The 17485-nt window shown below is 61.7% G+C and overlaps 1 protein-coding gene across 2 annotated transcripts in view; it reads right to left on the bottom strand.

Annotated features, from left to right (window-relative positions):
- Positions 1-1889: 1889 nt before the first annotated feature.
- Positions 1890-17485, bottom strand: part of MST1R (macrophage stimulating 1 receptor) — a 46961-nt gene continuing 31365 nt past the window's right edge. The window contains exons 9-21 of one of the 2 annotated variants that reach the window (XM_073352616.2): positions 17235-17390; positions 15864-15957; positions 14953-15180; positions 14143-14289; positions 12740-12896; positions 12200-12292; positions 11524-11742; positions 8415-8495; positions 6566-6747; positions 5312-5421; positions 4327-4492; positions 3013-3149; positions 1890-2619 (exon numbers count right to left, since the gene is read on the bottom strand). In XM_073352616.2, coding sequence (XP_073208717.1) covers positions 2388-2619; positions 3013-3149; positions 4327-4492; positions 5312-5421; positions 6566-6747; positions 8415-8495; positions 11524-11742; positions 12200-12292; positions 12740-12896; positions 14143-14289; positions 14953-15180; positions 15864-15957; positions 17235-17390 — 2002 coding nt within the window. In that variant the 3' untranslated portion in view covers positions 1890-2387. Of the gene's footprint in view, positions 2620-3012; positions 3150-4326; positions 4493-5311; positions 5422-6565; positions 6748-8414; positions 8496-11523; positions 11743-12199; positions 12293-12739; positions 12897-14142; positions 14290-14952; positions 15181-15863; positions 15958-17234; positions 17391-17485 lie in introns of those variants that run through there. The other variant, XM_073352617.2, reaches the window with a different exon arrangement.

Raw genomic sequence — 17485 nt, 5'->3', positions numbered from 1 at the left:
TGGGCACAAACCCCTGCAGGTGGGGGCCCTGCTGTCCACCCTTCCCATCTGCCCCAACAGTGCCCTCTGCAGGCCTGAGCCCTGGCCATGGTGGCGAGAGGGGCCACGGGCCAGAGCCCGAGCAGCAGGCAGAGGCAGCTCAAGATAAAGCTGCCTCCCTAGACAGCATGGCCATGGGCTGCCCCTGCACCGCTCAGATTTGGCCCAGCTGGGCAGATCTGCCACCCTAGGCACTGCATGGCATTCCCAGCGCTAGGGGCTGCTAGCTGTAGGGCTCAGCACTGGAGTGTTGGCTGGGGGCAGCCCCATCGTGCCAGCTCCGAGTCGCGACTGCAGGAGAGTCTGAGAAACAACGGACCGCGTGGCACTTGCCGCTTCGCCACAGGCTCCCCCCCAGCATGGCCTGGCTCTGAGGGTGGGGCACCACTTGTGCTGCAGTGGCTGCGAGTGGAGCTGGCACTCAGGGTGGGGGGACAGTGCCTGCCCCCTTCCCTGTGGCCCCAGCTGAGGGCTCCAGAATGTGAAGATCCGGTCCCTGGCACAGGATTGGGTTGGGCCCCGGGAGAGGGGGAGGAGAATCCAATCTCTGGCACAGCACCGGGTAGGAGCCCAGGGTGGGTGTGTGCATGTGTGTGACTGGTAGCATCCTTGGGCCCTGTCTGGCCAGCCCATCTCCTGCACTGAACAGCTGGCTGCCCCTTCAATCCTTCAGGTACTGCAGGCCAGTTCTCTCTCCCTCACACCCCGGCAGGCCAATGGGGGGGCCCTCTGGGACAGGGCAGGGGGCCAGCACCCCCCGCACTGTGCCAGGGAGGAGGCTCGGTGCTGAGGAGCAACCCTGCTGGGACAGGGGCTGCAGGGCAGAGCATGTGGCCTCACTGTCCACCCCCCTGTGCCTGTGGGAATAACACCCCCCCACAGCCAGCGCAGTCTCACACTTCTGGAGATGGGGCCCCTCCCTCCTGCCCCACAGGCCAATGCAAACCCAGAGCAGGCTGGGGCTGCCCAAGGGGCTGGGTGCCAGCAGCAGGAGGGCGATGCGTCATTGCCACGACATCACGCTGCTGCCAGGTGTGCAGGTAGAGTCTGGGCCGGCCAATTCCCTCTCTAGGGCCTGAGCCCTGCCCCCTGTGAAGCAAGCCCCAGCCCAGCGCTGTGGAAAGGTGGGTCCCGTGTAGTGGCTGGTAAGGAGTTGAGCAAGGGGTTGTCCCTGCCTGGCACTCCCTAGGGATGTTACCCCTGCCAGCTTGCCCCTGGCTCCAGGAGGAGATCAGGGGCGAGGAACCTCAAGCTCTGGGATAGTTCCCCTGCCGCAGCCCCTCTCTGGGCACCATGGGGATACCGCTGGCATTTGAGGGACATGCCCTAGAAAGGGGAGGGTGTGTGTGGTCCAACAGTGTCCTGGCACCCAGCTTTGCTCAGCATTGTGTTGCCTCTGCCCTCACACTGCCACCTCGGTGCCATTGCCACGATCTCAGGGAAAGCCCCGGGGCCAGGCCAGGCTGGACAAACTGGCCATGGACACTGAATTCCCCTCTGCTCCGGAGAGTGCCCACCAAGGCAGGGCTGGGGCAGGGGATGAGACAGCGGAAGGGACGCCCAGTCCCTGAGCCGGCAGGGCCCTGAACCCAGCTGGGTGCAGGCGGGCAGTTCCTGCCAGGGTTGTGTGTGAGAGGTCATGCCCTGTGCCCCAGGGCCCTGCCCCACACACGCCTGGCTCCTAGTGGGGGCAGAGAGCTTTCCAGCACCAGGGCATGCCCCACTGGTGCCAGCCCCTATGGCCGCACCCCTAGCCGCTGGGCCCTCCCCTCAGCCCAGACAGCACCAGTAGCCGTGTGGGGCACCAGGCCTAGAACCAGGACAAACAATTCCCACATCCCCAGACTCAGTCACAGGATACTCCTAGGCCCTGGCTCCGTGTGGCCTGTGGGTAGCACTGGGAGGGAGGGTTGCCCGCACTTCTGCGCCCTGCTGAGGACGCAGCATGACAGCCAGGCCCAGCTGCCCCTGCGCCAGGTGGGAGCCGAATTTCCATCCACCCCTTTGGACAAGCCCCCATGGAATCAGGACAAAGAGCCAAAATTCCAAAGCTTCCCCCAAATCAAAACTTTGTGATTCAAGCCCCAGAACTGGTTGGTTTTGACGTTTCCTTTGTATTAAAATAGTCCCTGTATCTCTTCGCTACACAATAAATATCAGGTAGAAAAACAACAGTGCTCAACATCCCCGTTCCAACACCCCAGCCGGGCAGTGCCAATGGGAGCCCAGCCGGGCGCTGGCACCTCTTCCCATCGCGTCGCCACAGCCCCCTGACACGCTGCCCAGCCCAGGTCTCCCCAGCCAGCTCTGACTGTGTTCCTGGTGCCCCACGGGACGGAGAGCGCCCCCTAACATGTGGCAGCTGCTTCACCCTCCTCCCCGCTGGAGGCCAGCTCGTCCTCGGAGTCAGGCACCGGCGGGCTGGATGGGCCGGGCTCCAGGTTGACGTAGGTGGCGCTCAGGTTGATGTAGTGCTCGCCCTTCAGGGAGGCCATGATGCACTCCACCTCCCTGATCAGGGTGAAGAAGGTGGGGCGCTCCTCGGGGCTTGGAACCCAGCAGCTCAGCATCACCACATACCTGCCCCGACAAGAGAGCCCGTTAGAGTCGGGACAGGCCCAGGGGCAGGGAGCTCAGCCGGACACCAGCACTGGACCACCTCCTGCTCCCCCACCTGATCCCCACATGCCAAACCCTCCCAAATTACCCCATGCTGGGCCCCCTGCACCCCACATCCCCACACACCAGGGAAGGGGAGCTCAAAGGGGATGTCCTGCATGAGGAGATGAGGAGGCTCTGGGGAGCGTCGGGCCGGGCACTGCTCACTGCGGGGGCTGGCAGGCAGAAGTTTGGGAGCTGGGATATGTGGGGTTGATGTGGGGGATGCAGCAGGGAGCGGGGTTATGGGGGGAGAAGGTCCCCAAGGGGCCCTGGGCCACCCCCCCGTGAGGAGGAGGAGGGCACGACACTCACAGCGAGTCTGGGCAGTACTCGGGCTGCGGCAGGCGCCGGCCGCTCAGCAAGTAGGACGTTATGTCGTAGGGATCCACCTCAGGGTACGGTGGGGCCCCACGTGTCAGCAGCTCCCACAGGAGGACCCCGAAGGACCACTGTGCCAGAGAGAACGGGGGTCATTCTAGCAGCACCGTGCATGTGGCAGGGCCGGAAATGCTTGGCATCCTCTAGGCCAGTGGCACACAGCCACCCCACACAGTCCCCCAGAGTCTCCCACCGCACATGTCAGCACTGCCTGAGGGAACCCAGCCCGGGGGCCTGGCCTGGGCAGTGCCCGCAGCAGCAGGTGTGGGAGAATCTGCCCCATCAGGTGTCTGGTCTCCACCAGCAAGGGGACAGCTTCATCCCCGCTCCTCTCCCAGCTCTTTAACTCTGGCTACCCAACCTGCCGGAGAGCCATGTTTTGAGGCCCCACGTAGGCCCAGCATGGGCCAGCGAGGACACGGACCTGCCTGGGTCAGCAACATCAGGAGTGGTGTCTGTTGGCACTGGGCTCTGACCCTCAGGCTGCGCTCTCCCCTGCCGGGCTCTGACGCCCGGGCCACGCTCTCCCTGGGCCACACTCTCTCCTGCCGGGCTCTGACGCCTAGGAACGGGCTCTGCCTGGGCTGGGCTCTCCCCTCCCTCACACAGTGGTAGGAGACACCGAGACCCCCGTAGTGCAGCCAAGGAAGCTCAGCTGGAGGCCAAGTGCTCAGCGAGTGCTGCTTTGTGCCAGTCACGCTGGCTGGCAGGGTTCTGCTCACCTGGCACAGCACAGCCAGGGGGCAGGCTGCTGGGAAAGGGAAAGCCACATGTAACGGTCTAAACTTCCAAAGCCCCATGTGCCAAGGTGGGCATGTAACACCATGTGCGGGCCAGCCACTAACCCTGGTTCCGTCAGCCATGCGCCCGGGGTGTCTGGTGGGGGGGTAGGTGGGAGGCAGGGTCCAGCCGGGGGCGGATTACCTAGGGAGGTGGTGGAATCTCCTTCCTTAGAGGTTTTTAAGGTCAGGCTTGACAAAGCCCTGGCTGGGATGATTTAGTTGGGGATGGGTCCTGCTTGAGCAGGGGGTTGGACTAGATGACCTCCTGAGGTCCCTTCCAACCCTGATATTCTATGAAGAGGAGAGCAGAGCTCTTTCCTGGAGTTGGAGCAGCTGAGAGCCAGTTAGGGCCGTTCTGCGATCACTTGCCGTAGCCACCCAGCTCCTGGGCGCCTCCCGGTGGGCGTGGCAAGGGCACAGGCAATGCACTAGCCCCCCACACAGCCAACCCCTCCCCCGCACTCACCACATCCGACTTGGTGGTGAATTTCTGGATCTGCAGGCTCTCGAGCGCCATCCACTTGACGGGCAGCTTGGCCTGGCGGTGCTGCCGGATACTGTAATACTCCTTATCAAAGACATCCCGGGCCAGGCCGAAATCCGCCACCTTCACCGTGAACGTCTGGTCCAGCCTGCAAGGCACGAACAAGGAATGCCAGCTGAGCTGGTCGCACAGCTCCAGGAGCCTGGCGCTCAGAGCCCCTTATCTCCAGTCCCAGACATCTGGGCCCAAATCCATGGGGTGGGCACTCAGGGGCCACTGGCACACAGATTGGCAGGTCTCAGAGCAGCCCCCAGGGCAACGCATCCGCCCTCCTAGCTGGCAAAGTGACTGCTCCTGGGCCACAAACCCCATTCTCCTAATAGCAGAGTTCCCTCTGAGGCAGTTTGATTGACACTCGCCCTGCTGCTGCCCAGGCTCAGCCAGCACCGAGCGGGCATGCCAGGTCCCTGTACCCACCAGTCCTGGGCTCAGCTGGCACAGAGGGAGCAGTGCCAGGCTCTGGTACCCACCAGCCCCAGGCTCAGCTGGCACCAAGGGGGCAGTGCCAGGTCCCTGTACCCACCAGTCCTGGGCTCAGCTGGCACAGAGGGAGCAGTGCCAGGCTCTGGTACCCACCAGTCCCAGGCTCAGCTGGCACCAAGGGGGCAGTGCCAGGCCCCTGTACCCACCGGCCCAAGGCTCAGCCAGCACAGAGGGTGCAGTGCCAGGCCCCATAACCCTCTATCCCCAGCAGCCAGCCCCGGGCTCGCCAGCTGCACTCAAAGGAAAGGGTGCCGTGCCTTGGGCTCCCGAGGCCAGTGTGCCTGGGCAGAGCATCCTGTTGGAAAGCGTCTTGCGGTGAAGAGGATATTGAGGAGTGTGCTTGGGAGTGCTCCAGGCTAGCAAGGCAGCCCCAGCACCTCCCAGCCAGGCACGCAGGCCCCGGACACCCGCCCGCCACACTCACATGCAATTCCTGGCGGCCAGGTCCCTGTGCACAAACTTCATGTGGGCCAGATAGTCCATGCCCTGCGCCACCTGCAGCCCGAAACCGATCAGGTCCTTCACCGTCGGGTTCTGGGGAGACAAGAGCAGGGAGACGTACAGCCCATCCCTCGTGCCTGGGCACAGCTCAGCCCTTACCTGGCACTGCCACGGCTGGAGCCCTGCGAACACCAGCTCCCCCAGTCCCTCTGCATCTGGAGCCGGGAGACCAGGGCAGAGCACTGGGCAGGGCAGCACCCACGGCCAGCTGTCGGGAGACACCGCTAGAACGCAGCTCAGAGCGTCTCCACGGCAACCCCTACAGGACACAGGCATGGGGCACAGGAGCGTGGCCCTCTGCTGAGCCTGCCCCTGGCCATGGCTGGGGGCTGCTTGGGCAGAGGTGAGTAGGGGGCGCAGGAAGGGAATAGCTGGGGGCTGCAGGGCAGTGTGGAGGGGCAGTGGCAGAGCCCGGGGCTGGGCAATGGCAGAGCTGAGGGGGAGGGAAATAGCCGAGGGTGGGGAGACTGGAGTATGGTGTGGATAGGCAGCAGTAGAGCTGCAGGGGAATAGCTGGGGGGTTGGAGGGCAGCACAAAGGAGCAGTGGCAGAGCTAGGGGAGGAGAATGCAGGGCACCCTCTGCTAGCCAGGTGAGCCCCTTGCCTTCCCAGCGCGAAGTGGCCCTGCCGGCCAGAGAGCCTGGGGAGAACAGCGTGAGGACACGGGCAGGGCTCAACCCTGGTGCCCTCAGGACTCACTGCCCCAGCTCCCGGCCTCCGCAGGGCTGGGGAGACTTGGTGGCTGGCTGGCAGGAGGGGCAGCTGGGCTCTCCTGGGCGTCCATTAGCCCCCATCTCACCTTCCTGCCCATTTGACAGGCAGCACAACCCCCCGCCCCAGACCCAGGCACCCCCTATCCCACTTGGGCCCTAGGATCCGGAACGCCCCCTGCCCCTGCAGCAGCTTCAGCCCAGCTGACGTGTCTGGCAGCTCCTGAAAACCCAATGGCCATGGTGCTGTCTGGCCCCATCTGCTGGCCCCTGCCTGCTGCGGCCAGGGTAGGGCGCCTGGGCCAGTGCAGAGAGCACAGGCTGGCTAGGCAGGGAGCTGCATGGGGTCTGGCTCTGGGAGCGGGGGTTACCCCTTCTCCTCTAGGCTGCAGGCAGGGAGCCCCAAGCCAGGGTGACCCTGCCTTTGCCCAGCCCCTGAGCAGGGAGGGCGGCTGGCCTGCGCTTACCCGTTTGTTGGAGCGGATGAAGTGCCGGAGGTCTCCGTGCTGCATGTAGGGCAGCACAACCAGGGGCAATCCCTGGCACGGCAGGCAGACACCCACCAGCGACAGGATGTGGGGGTGATGGAAGCTCTTCATGAGAATCCCCTCCTTCAGGAATTCCTCCACCTCCTCCACATCGGTGATCCCTGGGACGGAGCACAGCCATGGAACTGGGGCGCTAACCAGCCCAGGAGCCACAGTGCAGGGATGGGCCCCAGGGGATGGGGCAACCTGGGCTGTCAGAGCCCAGTGAGGAGCAGCAGAGGTGGAGAGCAGTGGCTACATCACAGAGGGGTTAAGCCCAGTGATGAGCTGCCAAAATCTTAACAACCAGTTCCCTCCTCACCCCACGAGGGGGTCATGGCCCGCGCCCGCCCCCCGGGACCCCTGCCCCATCCAACCCTCCACGTTTCTAGACAGCCCCCCTTGGGACCCCTGCCCCATCCACCCCCCCTCCTCTGTCCCCTGACTGCCCCCGGAACCAGGCAGGAGGGTCTCGTGGGCCACCGTAGTGGGCGCCCACCGCGCCTCATCCCGCCCCTAAGAGCCAGAGGGACCTGCCTGGGGGCAAGGTGGGGAGTCCCGGTGGTGCTTACCTGGGTGGCTCCCAGGAAGCATCCGGCAGGTCCCTCTGGCTCCTAGGGGCAGGGTAGCAAAACTGCGGGGGGGGGAGTGGCTGCTCCCCCCAATGATCACATCAAAAGTGGCGCCTTAGGCACCGACTCCCTGGGTGCTCCAGGGCTGGAGCACCCACGGGGAAAATTTGGTGGGTGCAGAGCACCCACTGGCAGCTCCCCGCCCCGTGCCTGGCCCCAGCTCACCTCCGCTCCGCCTCCGCCCCTGAATGTGCCGCCCTGCTCTGCTTCTCCGCCCACCCCCACCCCCGGCTTCCCACGAATCAGCTGTTCATACGGGAAGCCTGGGTGGCCTGAGAAGCAGGCGGTGGCTTCGCACTCAGGCCCAGGGAGGCGGAGGCGAGCTGGGGCGGGGAGCGGTTCCCCTGCGCCTCCCCCGCCCTCCCCCCAGGTTACCTGCTGCTGCACGGGTGGCCCTCCTTGTGCCCCCCCCCATCCCAGCTCACCTCCGCCACCCTGGGCCTGAGGGCAAAGCTGCCGCCTGCTTCTCGGCCCTCCCAGGCTTCCCGCGCAAACAGCTGATTGGTGAGAAGTGGGGGGGGGCGGAGAAGCAGAGCGGGGCAGAGCGTAACTCAGGGGCGGAAGCGGAGCGGAGGTGAGCTGGGGCCTGGTGCGGGGTGGGGCAGGGAGCTGCCAGTAGCACCCTCCAAATTTTCCCTGTGGGTGCTCCAGCCCCGGAGCACCCACAGTGTCGGCGCCTAAGGCGCCACTTTTGGCCAGTTGTTAAATTTAGGAGCCCTTTTAGAACTGGTTGTCCGCCGTGGGACAACCAGTTCTAAAAGGGCTTCTAAATTTAACAACCGGTTCCAGCGAAGCGGTGCAAACCGGCTCCAGCTCACCACTGGTTATGCCCACTCCATGAGACACCACATCCAGCCACGAGCCAGGCACAGCAGGGGCTGGGCACACACACGCTTCCTGGCCCCTGGCACTGGCAGCTGCACAGGACGAAGGCCTGAAGACACCCAAGAGTCAGGCATAGCCCAGATAGGTGGGGTGCCCGTTCCATTCACCTCCTGCTCCTTGGCCAACAGCCTGGCACGAGTGAAGGGCCAGCGCAGGAAGCAGGCAGGGCTCAGAGGCACCCTAAAGGGGATGGGGATTAGGGACCCCCTAGAGCATGGCAGAAGCAACCCCCGCAGGAGAGCAGGCCAGGAGCCAGAGGGAAGGGCACTCACGGTTCAGGGATTTCACAGCACAGTGGATCTCCCTCTCTGCCAGATCTCTGTACATGCCATGGTACACGCTCCCGAAATGCCCTGGCCGGGAAAACACAGGCACCCTGAACAGAGCCGCCATGCAGCAAGGAATGCCCCGAGCTTCCCTTTGCTCCAGACCCCAGCCGACATGCTGCAGGCAGGGCAAACACCTAGAGTCCAAGGAGATGGGCTGGAAGATGGCAGAGGGGCTGCAGGAGAGTCAATGCTGCAGGGCCCGGATGGGCACCAGATACAGCAGGGGGGCTGGGACCGCGTTACTGCTGAGAGGCACCCATAGATACTGGATACAGTCAAGGGGACATGGCCATGTTGGTGCTGCAAGGCCCAGACTGACACCAGATACAGCCAAGGGGACGGAGTCGTATTGGTGCCACAGTGCCCAGATGGGTACCAAATACAGCCAATGGGATGGGCCCATGTTGGCGCCACAGGGCCCGGACGGGCACCAGGTACGGCTAAGGGGACGGGGTCATGTTGGTGTCGCAGGGCCTAGATGTTCGCTAGATATGGCCAAGTGGACGGGCCATTTTGGCACTGCAGGGCCCAGACAGGCACCAGATACAGCCTGACCTATTGTGGGGCCTCCAGGCCGGCCCGACAGGCTCCCCTGCAGGGCTATTCTGCGCTGGGCCGGGAACCTCATCAGGTTCAGAGAGGCGACCTAGCTGGGCAACAGCCACAGGCATGCACCTGACACTAAGGGGAATGGGCTGAGCTTGATGCTGCCAAACTGCAGTGCTGCTCAGCCCGAACCCTGGGCAGGAACCGGCCCCTCCGACCAGGGGAGCAGCAGGGGCCAGGCAGCGAGGCTGCGGCAGGTATGGACTCCCCACCCGTGCCCAACCCCGCATGCCATGCCATGGATGAATGCCATCTGTGCTGGATCAGCATCACATGGGGGCTCTCGTTAGTACTGAGCTTCTCTGGGGTGGGACCTTGACACAGAGGGAATGCCAGGCAGGCCCAGTCCAACCCAGCTATGGCTCAGTGCTCACTGTGCCAGGCTATACGTGCCACACAGGCCCAGCCAGAGCCATCTATGGCTCAGCGCTCACTGTGCCATGCTGCTGGTGCCATGCAGGCCCAACCCAACCCAGCTAAGGCTCAGCACTCACTGTGCCGGTCTGCATGTGCCACGCGGGCCCAGCCCAGCACTCACTGTGCCAGGCTGCATGTGCTACATGGGCCCAGCCCAACCCAGCTATGGCTCAGCACTCCTTGTGCCAGTCAGTGCATGCCACACAGGTCCAGCCCGACTCAGCTACGGCTTGGCACTCACTGTGCCAGGCTGCGGGTGCCACGCAGGCCCGACACAGACGCAATTCATAGATTCATAGATACTAAGGTTGGAAGGGACCATTATGATCATCTAGTCTGACCTCCTGCACAACGCAGGCCACCGAATCTCACCCACCCACTCCTGAAAAACCTCACCTATGTCTGAGCTATTGAAGTCCTCAAATCGTGGTTTAAAGACTTCAAGGAGCAGAGAATCCTCCAGCAAGTGACCTGTGCCCGATGCTACAGAGGAAGGCGAAAAACCTCCAGGGCCTCTTCCAATCTGCCCTGGAGAAAAACTCCTTCCCGACCCCAAATATGGTGACCAGCTAAACCCTGAGCACAGGGGCAAGATTCACCAGCCAGATACTACAGAAAATTCTTTCCTGGGTAACTCAGATCCCACCCCATCTAACATCCCATCACAGGCCATTAGGCCTATTTACCATGAATATTTAAAGATCAATTAGTTACCAAAATCATGTTATCCCATCATACCATCTCCTCCATAAACTTATCGAGTTTAATCTTGAAGCCAGATAGATCTTTTGCTCCCACTGCTTCTCTTGGAAGGCTATTCCAAAACTTCACTCCTGGTTAGAAACCTTCGTCTAATTTCAAATCTAAACTTCCTGGTGGCCAGTTTATATCCATTTGTTCTTGTGTCCACATTGGTACTGAGCTTAAACAATTCCTCTCCCTCTCCGGTATTTATCCCTCTGATATATTTATAGAGAGCAATCATATCTCCCCTCAACCTTCTTTTAGTTAGGCTAAACAAGCCCAAGCTCCTTGAGTCTCCTTTCATAAGACAAGTTTTCCATTCCTCAGATCATCCTAGTAGACCTTCTCTGTACCTGTTCCAGTTTGAATTCATCCTTTTTAAACATGGGAGACCAAAACTGCACACAGTATTCCAGATGAGGTCTCACCAGTGCCTTGTATAACGGTACTAAAACCTCCTTATCCCTACTGGAAATAACTCTCCTGATGCATCCCAAGACCGCATTAGCTTTTTTCACAGCCATATCACATTGCCGGCTCATAGTCATCCTATGATCAACCAAGGTCCTTCTCCTCCACCATTACTTCTAATTGATGCGTCCCCAGCTTATAACTAAAATTCTTGTTATTAATCCCTAAATGCATGACCTTACACTTCTCACTATTAAATTTCATCCTATTACTATTACTCCAGTTTACAAGGTCATCCAGATCCTCCTGTATGATATCTTGGTCCTTCTCTAAATTGGCAATACCTCCCAGCTTTGTATCATCCGCAAACTTTATTAGCACACTCCCACTTTTTGTGCCAAGGTCAATAATAAAAAGATTAAATAAGATTGGTCCCCAAACCAATCCTTGACGAACTCCACTGGTAACCTCCCTCCAGCCTGACAGTTCACCTTTCAGTAGGACCCGTTGTAGTCTCCCCTTTAACCAATTCCTTATCCACCTTTCAATGTTCATATTGATCACCATCTTTTCCAATTTAACTAATAATTCCCCAGGTGGCACGGTATCAAATGCCTTACTGAAATCTAGGTAAATTAGATCCACTGTGTTTCCTTTGTCTAAAAAATCTGTTACTTTCTCAAAGAAGGAGATCAGTTTGGTTTGGCATGATCTACCTTTTGTAAAACCATGTTGTATTTTGTCCCATTTACCATTGACTTCAATGTCCTTAACTACTTTCTCCTTCAAAACTTTTTCCAAGACCTTGCATATTACAGAGCTCACTGTACCACGCTTCGGGTGCCAGGTGGGCCCAGCCCAGCCCAACACTCACCTTTGCCAATGACCCGGTCCCGGTGTGTTAGCAGCCGCTCCTCTGGGATCAGGACATCCTTCACCTCCTCCAGCAGCTCGGGACGGAGGTTTTCGATGCAGCAGGATGGCATCCTCACGAGTGGCATGGCAGAGCCGTCACTACTGCCCGTGTAGGAGGCATCTCGGAAGCGCCTGCTGGCAAAGCCACTGCTGGGAGTGGCGGCTGGGGGAAGCACCGCTAGGAACCAGACAGAGAGAGGAAAGTCACAGTGAGACCCTGGCAAAACCCTTCTTCTCTGCCAGATCAGCCTGCGTACCCTGCCACCTGCTCCCCTCTGGGGGAGAGGGATGAACTGCCCCTCGGAAAATCCCCAGGGTCTTCCAATCAATGCCCACCAGCCCCGCGCGGGCCCCCAGGCATTGCAGAGCTGGGAGCTTATGGGCGGGGGTCCCACGGCCGGCAAGGGCCAGCGGGCAGGAGCTGCACATAGCCACGGCCAAGACCCGCCCACTGGGGAGGAACAGAAGGGAGCAGACTGATGTGCTGGGGCAGCTCTAACACGGGCAGGGCTGCCCTTAGCTGGGCCCTCAACCGGCCGGGGTTGAGGGGGTCTGCTGCAAAGACGGTGACTCAACCCTGGCCCCACAGGCTGCAGGCACAGTGAGCAGTGCCCCCCGGCACGCCATTTCTTTACCTTGCACATCCCGGTAGTCCATGGAGGAGGGTAGCAGGGCGAATCTGGGGGTATTCCCATTGGGATTCACCAGCATCTCCAAATTCTCGGTCCCTGCAGACATGGAAAAGAAAGCCGTTCAGAGCCTCAAGAGCCAACGCTGACCTCATGGCCTGGCCCACTTCTGCTGGGCACCAGCTATCCCACCGGCATCACTCAGACCCCTGCCCCACTGAGAATACGGGAGGCCCAGGCCCACTCGGTGCCAGCACCCTAAGGACTGGCACAGAATCAGTAACAATGTGGGGCGGGGGGTAGTTTCTTGGTGCCTAGATAGCAGGGTGATGGGCACATTGCCCATAATGCCAGAAGACACCTCCTCCATGGTCGTGGGGCACAGTCCCATTCACCCAGGAAAGGCATATGCCACCCAGCTGGGGGCCCAGAACAGGAGTGGACGTTGCCAGAGCAGAGGGCGTGTGACACAACGGTCAGTGCCTGTGGGAATGGGGCCATGGCAGGCTCAGGGGTGCGATGCCCTGTGTGAGGGAGGGGAATTACCCATCTTCCTCCTGCGTCTGCATTTCAGCACCAGGAATGCCAGGAGGCAGCCGAACATGAAGGTGGTGATGGTGCCCAAGAGGATGCCAGTCAGGGGGTCCGGGGAGATGGTGGCCACCACCCAGCCCAGGTCCTGACAGGCACCATTCACACAGATCTGGGGAAGAAGAGGGCAGGCAGTCAGTGTCCCGGCAGCCAGCAGGCAGAGAATGGATCTCTAAGCCATCTGCAGGATTGGGGGGACTTGCCCATACCCCCTGCGCTGACCACCACCCCAGCTCTTATCTAGTACTTTCACCCAGCAATCTCAGTGTGCTCTGCCAAGGTCAGTGCCATTAGCCCTGTTTTGCAGATGGGGAAACCGAGGCACGGGGCATGGCCATGACTTGTCCAGGTCTCCTGAGTCCCAGCCCAGTACTCTATGCACCATGCCACTCTGCCTCCCTGAAGCACTGGCGCTTCTGCCCAGGTTCTCCAGAGGGCTGGGGCTGGCATGAAGGGAGCTCCTCTCCACACAGGTCTCCTGGGTACCAAGGGATGCAGCGCCCAGGGCTGGTGGGAGAACAGAGGGCCCCGGAGCAGGCAGCGCATGTGGCACATGACCAGCCCCGACCCACGCTCCCCTGGCAGGGCAGGCACCGTCGCCTGATGGACCAGGGGACATTTCCCATCCCTGGGCCCAGGGAGCTACACCCCTCTGTTACAGGGCTGCTCCGAGCATGCATGTCAGGTACCCCAGCCCCTGCGCTCTGCCCCCTCTCAGCCCTGCCCAGCAGCACCCCTGCAAAGCCTGGCACTTACTCATCTTAGCAGTGAGCACTGGGTGGGGCAGGTAGGGCAGGACATGGGCATCAGAGATGCCACCCCAGCACATGCCATGGCGCAGAGATGCCAGGGGAAAGAGACTGACAGGGTCACCACATGGGCTCAGCTGGCAGGAATAACGGCTCCAGCGGGGACCCCCCGGCCACCCCTTTGCACCCAGGGCAGACAACAAGCAGCTGGCACAGCCTGTAGCTGCATGCTGGGCTGGACGCTGCTTCCCGTGCCCTCCTCACTGCGTGCCAGGCAGCAGAACCAGGAGTGAAGCCCAGCAGCTGGCTGGCAGAGGGGCAGCCGGTCTCCACAGACCTGGTGCCCTCCAGAGACCGGGGAAGCCTTCCCAGGCAGCTGCACTCAGGGCATGTTCAGCCCTGAGCACTGTCCAAAGGAGAAGGGCAGAGAGGGGGGGTGGCAGGCTGCAGGCCAGAGGCCACAGGGCAGAGGGCCAGTCTAGGCAGTGCTGCCATAGCCGAGAGCCAGGCCAGATCTCCCTGGGCTTTGCACCAGCAGGGGGAAGGGAGGCAAAGCCACTGGGAGCCCAGCTTAGGGCGGGCGCTGCCCTCCCCCAAGCTTGGCTCTACCTGCACAGGGGCTCCATCCAGGGGGAGGCTCAGGTTCCTGGGGATCCGGCAGGTCACCTCGTTCTTCAGCACACTGGGATGGCAGTCCCGGCCCGCCACCGTCACAGTGATTCTCATGCAGCCCACCAACACGTCCAGCCCGATTTGCTGCGCACACAGCCACCGTCACAGGGATCCCCCGACCCTAGCTAGAGAACTCCCCATCCTGAACCGCCCCACCTCCGCCAGGATCCCCCTGGCCTGAGCTGCCCCACCTCCCCTGGGAACTCCCCAGCCTCTCCCTGGAACCCCTCCCGCCACCTGAGCCGCCCCCCAGCCCCCAGGTTGCCTTCCTGGCCTGAGCTGACCTGCCTCCTCCGGGAACCACACCGCCTGAGCCCCCCCGCCTTTCCCAGAAACCCCCAGGCCCACCCCTCCCGAGGGCATCCCACCATCCCAACCTCAGTTCCAGCTGCCAAGCCTCTCCCCTGGGCTACCATTCCTGGGCTCTCGCCCTAACCAGTGTCCCTGTCCTTCAGGGCCAGGCATTCGTCCCCCTGCAGGTCCTCAGTCCACTGGCCATGGCCCCAGGCCCTCCCGCACCAGCCATTGCCCGGCCCCAGGCCCTCCTGCACTGGCCATCCCTCCATGACCTGGGCCCTCCCCTATCCCATCCCCACCAGCCATCATCCCATGCCCTGGGCCCTCATCTCTCTGCCCCCAGTTCTCTCTGGCATTGTTCTGGCCCCCAGCCCACCAATGCAGGGCTGGCCTGGCTCCCTCAGTCCCACCCCTGCCTGGGTTCCCCGCCTCTCCCAGCCCCCTCCGTACATGGATCTCAATCTCGTGGTCACCAGACTTGAGGTGGTAAGTGTCGTCATCGTGCTCGAAGGGCAGGATCTGGGGCGGAGGGTAGTAATGCACGCGGAAGGCCCTGCGTCCGGGGGAGCCGTCCAGCAGCACAGTCAGGTTGCCCTGGGCGCTCTCCACCCTGTTAGCGAAGGGGTAGGCTGGGCTCTGGCACACCAGCTGCTCGGGGGAGCGTGGCCCCATGCACACCTGAGGGGACAGGGCGTGTTGGAAGGAGCATGCCCGGGAGCAGAGCTCACAGTGGGGAGGGGACCCGGTGCTCCTCGGACATGGCCCGGACCTGGCTCCCAGGCACCACGTCAGGCCCAGGCCCGCGCCGCCCTTCGCTCTGCTGGCTGCACGCTACGGATCCAGCCCAGGCTTCTCGCCATCCCCTCAACCCCGCTACATGCTCACTACGTCTGCAGGGAGCCCGGGGCTGCCGCACCAAGTTAACGCGCCCACTTGGACAACTGGAGACCAGAGCCACCAGTGACATGAGTGTGTGAGCTCTCAGTCACCTCCTGGTGAATGCACAACCCCTGTCACTGGCACAGCCTGGGCCCAAGAGTGGGACAGCAGGGCCTGCGGGCCGGCACTGAGCAAAGCCCAGGGCTGGGCTAGCAGGGGCTGCGGGTCAGGATTGAGGGGCACCAGCAGAGCTGGGGAGGAGCCCAGGGCTGAGCTAGCAGGGCTTGTGGGGTGGGACTGGGGGGCACTGGCAGACTGGGTGGAATCTCCTACAGCGTCTGCCTGCACCAGGCCCGACCAGCATTTCAAGTCCGTTTTTCTCTCCCCCTTCAGCACATCATGCCCAGCTCCCTGACTGTGATTCCCCAGCCTCAGCCGGCCCTGGCCCACGATGCCGGCCCTGCCCCACCCCTCACACTCACCTTGGCCTCCGTCGCCACGCTGGCATCCACAAACTGGATTCTGGGGTAATACACGGAGTCCAGGCTGGTGCCGTGGATGGTGAGGGTCGAACCCCTACAGAAGGTCATAGGTCACTGCCACATGGAGCGTGAAGCACAGCCCTGAGCCTGGGACCCTGGGGCCGGGGGAGACCCAGCCAAGGCACACTGGGGGCCTACCAGCTAGGGGGAGTCCCTGGCTAGGGCACGTTGGGGACCCCGGGGCCAGCAGAGCCCTGGACAGGATGCGCTGGGGACCCCGGGTCCGAGCCAACCTCCAGTGTTGGGCATGCTGGGGATCATGGGGCTGGGGGAACCCCGTACGGGATGTGCTGGGCACCCATAGGCCAGGGGAACCCCATACGGGATGCGCTGGGGACCCAGGGGCCGGGGGAATCCCAACTGGGGTACACTGGCTAGACACGCTGCCTGGAGCCTCTGGAGCCCACAAGGGGAGCTGTGCCCCCTGTTCCTAACCCCCCATGCTGTGAACTCCCACATGTCATGGGCTTGCAGGAGGAGGCTGAGGCTGCCCCATCCCCAGCCTGGAGGGGAGATGGCTTGGCTCTCAGAAGGGGGCCCCCAGCCTGGTGAAATGGGCCAGGCTGCTGGGCACAGAGTGCTAGGCTCTTCACCGTTCCCTGCAGGGAGGAGGCCATGCAAGCTGGGGGTGGGGGAGGGAGGCTGTGATCCGGGGAGGTTGGAGAGAAGAGTTGGCGGGGGAGGGTGACGTTATTGACATGAACTGTGACCATATAGATCATTGTTGCAACCACTGTTATATATTTGCAGCAAATATTGTACAAGTTTGTTGAGTGAGGTGTCTATGAAAAGGTTATGATTTGCTGGTTATGATTATGCTATCTGTATGCATGTATCATTTTTGTATTTAAAGTTATAAGTATTGACTCTATACTGTCTGTATTTCAAACTTGTGCTATGCTTCTGGGTGACAGAAGTCCTCTCTGTTTGGCTGGTTTGGCATGCCTTAATAGTAAAGAACTCCAGCTTTGGGCTATAACTGCCCTGCTCTAAGCAATTTGTCCTGAACTGATACTCAGTTGTGTCCCGCCAGAGATCGCATCGTTACGGGGGACTGTGACCTGGGGGGTTCGAGGTGAAGGGCTGTGATCAGAGGGGCTGTGATCTGGAGGGGTTGGAGTGGGGCTGTGATTGGGAATGGTTGGAGTGGGGATGATGTGACCTGTGGGGTTGGAGTGGCTGTGATCGGGAGAAGGGGGGTTGGAGGGAGAGGAGGAGGGGGGCTGTGACCAGGGGGTTGGAGTAGCTGTGACTGGAGGGATGGAATGGGGAACTGTGACCAGGGAAGGGCAGGGGGGTCAGGGGACTCACTCGTAGGCGCAGGTGGGGGAGATGTAATGGAGGACGGGGTCTGGGCGGTACTGGAATGGCTCCGGGGCAGGGAACTGCTGCCCATCTATCCACACGTCCACGGGGACAGAGTGCAGGTTGCTGGCTGCAGGGCTGATGCAGCGGATCTCGGTGGGGCTGGGGACAGAGGACAGCACAACATGGAGACAAACAGACCCCTGGCTGGGCTGCAGGCTGCCCCACAACCCACCCTGGCCCAACCCCACTCCCTG

The sequence above is a fragment of the Lepidochelys kempii genome, chromosome 7 (assembly GCF_965140285.1).
Source record: "Lepidochelys kempii isolate rLepKem1 chromosome 7, rLepKem1.hap1, whole genome shotgun sequence".
Classification (NCBI taxonomy): Eukaryota; Metazoa; Chordata; order Testudines; family Cheloniidae; genus Lepidochelys; species Lepidochelys kempii.
Note: the sequence above shows the minus strand (reverse complement) of the source record. Positions and strands in the feature narration are given on the sequence as shown.